This window comes from Poecilia formosa, unplaced genomic scaffold (assembly GCF_000485575.1).
Source record: "Poecilia formosa unplaced genomic scaffold, Poecilia_formosa-5.1.2 Scaffold63, whole genome shotgun sequence".
NCBI classification, from domain to species: Eukaryota; Metazoa; Chordata; class Actinopteri; order Cyprinodontiformes; family Poeciliidae; genus Poecilia; species Poecilia formosa.
Genome location: NW_006800002.1, coordinates 2527848 through 2535854, shown reverse-complemented (window position 1 = coordinate 2535854; position 8007 = coordinate 2527848). Strand labels below are relative to the sequence as shown.

The 8007-nt window shown below is 39.3% G+C and overlaps 2 protein-coding genes across 2 annotated transcripts in view; both read left to right on the top strand.

Moving 5' to 3' along the window:
• LOC103139687 (extracellular calcium-sensing receptor-like) overlaps positions 1-3913 on the top strand; it is an 11501-nt gene extending 7588 nt beyond the window's left edge. The window contains 6 exon segments of the mRNA XM_016672581.1: positions 408-875; positions 1560-1766; positions 1847-2122; positions 2467-2694; positions 2775-2898; positions 2991-3913. Of these exon segments, the coding sequence (XP_016528067.1) occupies positions 408-875; positions 1560-1766; positions 1847-2122; positions 2467-2694; positions 2775-2898; positions 2991-3913 (2226 nt within the window).
• A 1347-nt stretch (positions 3914-5260) lies between these two features.
• The window catches only part of LOC103139686 (extracellular calcium-sensing receptor-like), a 7632-nt gene continuing 4885 nt past the window's right edge, over positions 5261-8007 (top strand). Inside the window, exons 1-4 of the mRNA XM_016672580.1 lie at positions 5261-5587; positions 5781-6075; positions 6187-6273; positions 7141-7443. Of these exons, the coding sequence (XP_016528066.1) occupies positions 5343-5587; positions 5781-6075; positions 6187-6273; positions 7141-7443 (930 nt within the window). The 5' untranslated portion in view covers positions 5261-5342. The remainder of the gene's footprint in view (positions 5588-5780; positions 6076-6186; positions 6274-7140; positions 7444-8007) is intronic.

The window sequence follows — 8007 nt, the reverse complement described above, 5'->3', positions numbered from 1 at the left end:
TGCTTTCCAGGTAAATATGCAACAAATAAAAAAAATCATCCGTCTTTAAGAGCAGAGAAAAATAGATTGATTCCTGTGAAACATTCTTTATTTTGTAATTGACATTTTACTGATTTTCAACAAGGTTACAGGCATATTAAGCATCTCTTTGTATTGAAATGCTTAAGAAAGGAAAAAGAAACATAACATCAAGTAGCAAAATGTGCATACAATGACCTGATAGCTACTGACTCCACTGAGTTGTTAGAAGAGACTTTGTTCAGTTGTATGTTGAACGTTAACAGTTCTTTGCAGGCTTTTGTATCAGCTGTAAACCCTTTGTTATGTAGTTGTTTTCTTAGCAGATGTGAACCCAGAAACATTTTAAGTTGAATTTGTTTAAGAGAGGTGTGAGAAATATCAATGAGTAAAAAAAAAAAAAAAAAACAGGAGTAGAAATGTAAGAAATTTCACATGGGACCAGAAGTTAGACATACTTGGGCAATTCTGAAACATTATGTAGAAATCTCCTAGGTGGCAATCACGAATCCTGTAATTTCATCCGAATTTCAACATTCTCATCAGATTTTCTACAAAATGTTCCCTTTCACTCCATGCCTCCTCAGGTGAATGCTATGATTCAGATCATAAAGCACTTCGGCTGGACCTGGGTGGGACTGCTGATCAGCGCCGACGACTACGGGCTCCATGCCGCCAAGTCATTTCAGTCTGATCTGAGTCCATCTGACGGAGGCTGCCTGGCCTACATGGAGGTGTTGCCATGGGACAACGAGCCGCTGGAGCTGAAGAGGATCGTGGACGTGATGAAGGCCTCCACGGCTCGGGTGGTCGTTGTGTTTGCGCACGAGAGCCACATGATCAATCTCATGGAGGAGGTAACGTTTGTCTTTTCTCACTTTGGCCTGCATTCGGGGTGGATTCAGAGACGGTCAGAGGTTAAAGAAGCGAGACGGATAATTCTGTTCTAAAACGGAGACGTTGCGTCACTGTAATCTAAATCTAAATCCCTGAAAGAATATCTTAAAACCTAAGGTGGAAAAAAATATGGTGTTTGCTTTAATAGTGACATCCAAACACATGGCCTCAAGCACAAAACAGTACATTTTTGGCTATCATGTTACAGCCTTATCTGTCATCATTATCACGTTATGTTGCAGTTTATGTTTTTATCAGTTTTTTTTTTAATAGTGGATAAAAATGAACTGCTAATTTAGTGCTATTAAACACATGTTTTGATGTATTGTAGAGTTCGGTGGGTGTAGGGGTCTCCTTCAGCTGGTCTGCTTACTAATGCTCCTGAGGAGCAATTTTGTTCCAAGATGAAGGATGTAGAAGTTAGGCTAAACAGAGATGAGAATTTATTTTCCTACTCTCGCCATCAGAACGAATATGACATTTCACTTAAACGCGGCAAAAACATATTAAACTTATCTGGTCGTGCTATTAAATTATCCAATGACAATTATACGCATTATTTTTTATTTTACAGATTTCTTCATTTAGTTACTTTATACAATATGTAGAGTTAGAATTTGACATTGCGTTTTGTCCCTAAACAGGTTGTGAGGCAGAACTTGACAGGCCTTCAGTGGCTGGCCAGTGAAGCCTGGTCCACAGCTGCCGTGCTGCAGACCCCTGACCTCATGCCGTACCTCGGGGGCACACTGGGCATCGCTATCCGTCGAGGAGCGATACCAGGCCTCAGGGACTTCCTGCTCCAAACACGCTCCGATCTACAACACAACACCACCTATGGAAATAGCATGGTGACTTTTTCATTCATTAAGTGTAGCCATGATGATTAAATAATCCTTCTTAAAAAAAAATTAACTTTTACGTTTTCTAGGCAAACCAGTTTTGGGAATTCACATTTCAGTGTAAATTTGCACCAGCCCCGTCGGGCTGGGTTGAGAATGGGGGAAGGATTTGCTCTGGAGACGAGGATTTGAAGGCTGTGGAGACTGAGTTCTTAGACGTTTCTGATCTCAGGCCTGAGTACAACGTCTACAAAGCTGTGTACGCTCTGGCATACGCCCTTGATGAGCTGCTGAGGTGTGAACCAGGAAAAGGGCCTTTTAGTGAGGAAAGCTGTGCAACTTTGCAAACACTTCAACCATGGCAGGTACAGTAAACGTTGCATGTTTTTGACAATGAAACATAAAGACTCTTTAAGATGTATTCATAACCCTTGATTTTAATGTGATTATTGATGACCATTTTGTGTTTTTACCCTAAAATTGTTTTAATTTATTCCAAGTTTGATGTGATAAATCAATGCAAAGCAAATGTAAAGACAAAAACTATTTTCAAATTTCGTGAAAATATTTTTGGCATTCATTTCTCTTCAGTTAAAACTTAGTAGAAACTTTTTATGATAATCACGTCTTACAGTTCAGGTAAAAGAGCAACATGATGTCATGTAACAACTAACTCTGTTGTTCCCTTTTCTCATTTGCCTTCCATTAGCTGGTGTATTATCTAGAGAGGGTTAATTTCACCACATCATTCGGTGACCAAGTGTCATTTGATGAGAATGGTGATGCCTTACCGATATATGATGTCATGAACTGGCTCTGGCTCCCTGATGGACAAACAAAAGTTCAAAATGTCGGCGACGTAAAAATGTCGCCTTTTAATGGTGAACAACTCACACTTGATGGAGACAAAATCTTCTGGAACTTTGAATCGAAAAAGGTGACTCATTTCTTTTTGTCCCTTTTTCAACTTGTAAAGTCACTCTAATGAGAAATGTATTCTTATTGTTTCTCCTATAGCCACCGCGGTCGGTGTGCAGCGAGAACTGTCCTCCAGGAACCCGTGTGGTGAGAAAGAAGGGGGAACCTGAGTGCTGTTTTGACTGCATCCCTTGTTCTGAGGGAATGATCAGTAATTACACTAGTGAGTTTTTATGTTTTAGTAGTTTTTATAATGATTTTTCCACTTTAATCTTACAAATACATGGTTTGACTTTCTTTGTGTCTTTCTGTCAGATTCCTTGGAGTGCTTCAGCTGTCCAGAGGACTTCTGGTCCAGCCCACAGCGAGATCTCTGTGTTCTTAGGCAAACTGAGTTCCTCTCCTATCAGGAACCTTTAGGGATCTGCTTGACAGCAGCCTCACTGCTGGGAACATTCATCTGCGCTGTCGTTCTGGGGATCTTCATCTATCACCGCAGTACACCCATAGTACGAGCCAACAACTCAGAGCTCAGTTTCAACCTGTTGCTTTCCCTTAAACTGTGCTTCCTGTGTTCGCTGCTGTTCATTGGACGACCCAGACTGTGGACATGTCAGCTGAGACACGCAGCGTTTGGGATCAGCTTTGTGCTCTGTGTGTCCTGCATCCTGGTTAAAACCATGGTGGTTCTGGCTGTGTTCAAAGCCTCCAAGCCAGGAGGGGGAGCTAGTCTCAAGTGGTTCGGCGTTTCACAGCAGAGAGGAACTGTTCTGGTTCTCACCTCTGTTCAGGCAGCAATCTGCACTGCCTGGCTTGTGTCTTCCTCTCCTTCTCCACATAAAAACACCAAATACCACAATGACAAGATAGTTTATGAGTGTATAGTTGGCTCCACTATTGGCTTTGCTGTGTTACTGGGATACATTGGTATATTGGCTATTCTCAGCTTTGTGTTGGCGTTTATGGCGAGGAATCTTCCCGACAACTTTAACGAGGCCAAACTCATCACTTTCAGCATGCTGATCTTCTGTGCTGTGTGGGTGGCCTTTGTTCCTGCTTATGTCAGCTCACCGGGCAAATATGCAGATGCAGTGGAGGTGTTCGCCATCCTGGCCTCCAGTTTTGGCCTCTTGGTGGCGCTGTTTGGACCCAAATGTTACATAATTCTGCTGAGACCTGAAAGAAATACAAAGAAAGCTCTGATGGGGCGAAGCACTATAGGAACTATTGAAAGGTAAAAACGTGCTGGGTGATTGAACTGCATAGAAACTACACCAAAATTTTAGATTTGGAGTCGGATCTGAATCAAAATGTTTACCTCCAGTGTACAGGCAGAAATCCAAACTTGTTCAACTATCTAAACAAGGCAAACATGAATATCTTCCTAAATTCATGATAGACTCTGTAAGGTTAATGATGGACTGACATGATTGCTGAAACAGAATAATTGAATATTGGTATAAAATTTCTACATCATCGATAGAAAAAGTAAAGCATTAAGTGCAGCAATAACTCATTCTAACAACAAACACATAAACTCTGAGCCAGTACTGTCACTTTCTGTTCTCTCTTGTGTGACTACTTATTTGTAGTTTTTTATTTGTTTATGGCTGCATTGTTATGCAGTTTATTTTTTAAATCGATTTAATTGCTTATGTAAAGAAAACTCTGACCCTTATAATATTAACATATATGAAACTGAAATTGTGAATTTGCATGAAATTGTGAATTTGAATAGATAAATGAAAGATAAACGTGATCTCCCAACTTTAACTTCCTTTAAGTCTAATTGAATTGTGGTTGTTTTCATCAGATCCTGGTAAATTGTGGAAATAAAAAAGATATACGTCAAGCAAATTCTGTCCTGACTTGACTGACTGATGGTGAAAGTTTGCTGTGTAAATTAGGTAGAGAATCGAAAGATGTGAACCCACCAGTTCTGCAGTTCTCCAGTTTGTTAGTGTAGCACATTTCAGCAACAAGGCAGTTCAAGGTGCTTTACATCATAACAACAAAACAATACAAAGTGATAGGACACACAGTCAACAATTGAAGCATTACTTTTATTGGGTACAGATTTGCGGAGAGGGGGCCTGAAATGTGGTTCGCCCAGGGAGCCTAACAGGCTACGACTGCCTCTGCCTGTGAGGTGTTTGTCAAAATTTGACATTTAAAATGTCAAAAACCTTTAAATTTACTCTTTGACCCAAAATGGCTGACTTGCTGTTGGTCTTTGGACATATCTCCAAAAGGCTTTTTTCACTGTACTGGAGGATTATTAGTACTACATTTTCAAATATCTATGTTATACCTGTTTTTAAGACTGAGGTTAGAGTCATGTTGCCATGTCCTTTTTTAATTCCACTGAAGTATTTAAAATTCATGGAAATTTAACGTGTGTAAAATTTCAATAATAATACACATTCAAATCACAATGGGCCTTTGTTGTGTTTTTGCTGTTTTGGCCTATATATGATCAATCATTGCCATAGATATTTAAATTCAACATTTTTCTGAACTTTTAACCAACTTATTGATGGTTAAATTCAAGGTAAACTTAAAATGCATAACAGGCCCTGCCCCCTGCTCTTCTTCTGCCCTGCTGGGCAGTGTAGTCAATAAAACCAGCTGAGGAAGCACAGAAACGCATCGACCAGGCTCAACGAAATGGATATGACGCAAAACTTAAAGCGCCCAAGCCTGTTCTTTCTTCTACTTCTGCACTCTGGTGCTTTTTCCTCTGTGCCCTCCTCTTTGTTTCCCTCCTCCTGTCTGTTACAGGGACAGTTTCATCTAAACGGCATGCACAAGGCTGGGGATTTGATACTCGGAGGGCTGTTTCAGGTCCACTTCTTCTCCGTGTTTCATGACCTGTCGTTTACCGCCGAGCCACAACAGCTGACGTGCCACAGGTAAGTGTGTCAGGAGGAAAACCAGAGCAAGAAAGACTGTCTCGTGCATTGAGAATTAGTTGTTATCGTCTGAGAAATATTCTGTCTATATTATCCAAGTAGTTTTATAGTTTTTTTTCTCTTTGATTTCTAGATTTAAGAAACTTAACTGTTATATTTTTCAGCGTCAAACCTTTTTATTTCTTTGTGTCAGTTTTGATTTTTTAGGGTTTCGAAAGGCTCAGACCATGGCCTTTGCCATTGATGAGATCAACAGAGACGATCAGCTTTTACCCAACGTGACTTTAGGGTACAGTCTCTATGACAGCTGTCTCACTCTGGGAGTTGGATTTCGTGCAGCGCTGGCATTAATCAGTGGTCAAGAGGAGCATGTTGTGCTGAATGAGACGTGTGAAGGAGCCCCTCCAGTTGTGGGACTTGTGGGAGATTCTTCCTCTACACGCACGATTGCCATCTCCACTGTCTTGGGTTTGTACAGAGTGCCAATGGTGAGTGTCCAGCTTTACCGTCTAATAACAGATTTGTCTGTATGTAAAATGTAACGACTGAAACAGATGATTTCTCTCTGGTTTTAAAAGTTTAGTCTGATTCTTTCACAGGTGAGTTATTTTGCCACATGTGCCTGTCTAAGTGATCGGCAGAGGTTTCCTTCATTCTTTAGGACAATCCCGAGTGACGCTTTCCAGGTAAAAGAAAAAAAACCAACACAAAAAACAGTTTGGAATGAAAGAAAATGATATGAAAAAGTGAAAAATTGTTTCCTTTGATCTGTTTATTTCAATTTAAAAAAGTAGAAATTTTATATGACCGTGGAAAGGTATGTTTGTGTCTTTATAATTCTTGTGAACAATATCATGAGATTCTGTCTTTGGTACAACAGTATTAAAGTAATTTATTTTTTTTCTGAATGTCAGCTCAAATCAACATTATAATCTCAATCTTGCTCAAGATTTTTTTTTTTTAAACTTCACTGAGTGCTTCACATAAGTGGATAGTTTCATTTTTGTCACGATAATTTGGCAAAATTATGCACACAAGCAATGTTTTAATTTGACCAATTAAAACATTGGTCAAATTAAAACAACGTTTTAATTGTTTTAATTTAACATCACTTCTTGTGAGTATAGGTGATGTTAATGTTTTGAAGAGTCCAACAGAGAATCTGAGGTAAAGATGAGGTGGACAGTAAGGAGGCCTTCCAACCTCAAAAACGTAAACCTCTCAGCAGAACATGGATTATCTCATTTGAAGAAAATCTCATGAGCACATGTGACAAATTTGATTGCTGTAATGACAAAAAAGTTTTCCACTCATCAGCGAGAGAAGCATAAATAATTTTCCACATTGCATGTGTTGAGACTATTTTTAAAAAGTAGTCGTTTTTATTAACATCTTCAGGAGAAATCTGTGTCAATTTTAATCAGAGTCAAACCTCCTGATCTAAACAAAAAAAACAAAAAAACATACCAAACATGAGGAAATTTGATACTACCTACATGCTGATCGATTACCTTTAAAACCTGCTGAGTGAGTTTTTTTCGGTGTGTTTTCAGGTGCGTGCCATGCTTCAGATACTGAAACACTTTGGCTGGACTTGGGCGGGTTTGCTGATAAGTGATGATGATTACGGGCTGGACGCCGCCCGCTCCTTCAACTCTGACCTGGGTGTGTCTGGAGGAGGCTGTCTGGCCTATGTGGAGATTCTGCCCTGGGAAAAAGACTTGAACGAATTCAAGAGGATCGTGGATGTGATGAGGAAATCCACGGCCCGCGTTGTTGTTGTGTTTGCGCATGAGGGTCAGATCATTAACCTCATGGAGGAGGTTGGTCTTAACATTTATTTGTCCTTCCTAAAAGTATAAAGTGTCAGAATCAAGCATGTGAGCAACATCAACATGGGAAGTAAAAAAAAAAACATACACCACTGGACGTCACGTCAGTGTAGAAAAAAATATTGTCCTTTTCTAAAGACTCAGAAGACAAGGTGTCAAATTCAAGGCTCACAGGACAAATCTGGAAGTATTACTATAGGCCTCTAGTCACATAAATACAACTTTAGGATGATAGTTGTGTGCTCACATATTATCTTACCAGTCAAATCTAATCAGTATTTCTTCGTTCTGTATCAAATTACTTTAATCTGAGAATATAAAAACATAATCTAAGTTTTAGAAGTATTTATCGAAAGCTGAGAAAGTTATTTATTATTATTTTAACTGTTAAAAGGCAGTTTTAGCAATAACCAGGCATTTTGAGGGCATTCATGTAATGAAAAGAGTTTGATTCCACTGCAATAGGCGACTCTTATAAAAATGAATAACAAAAGAGGAACAGATTTGACCGGTGTAGGCTCTGTGAAATGGTGTTCATATTATAAGCATTCAAAAAATGTCTCTGCTTAAAAGATTTTTTTTTTTTTT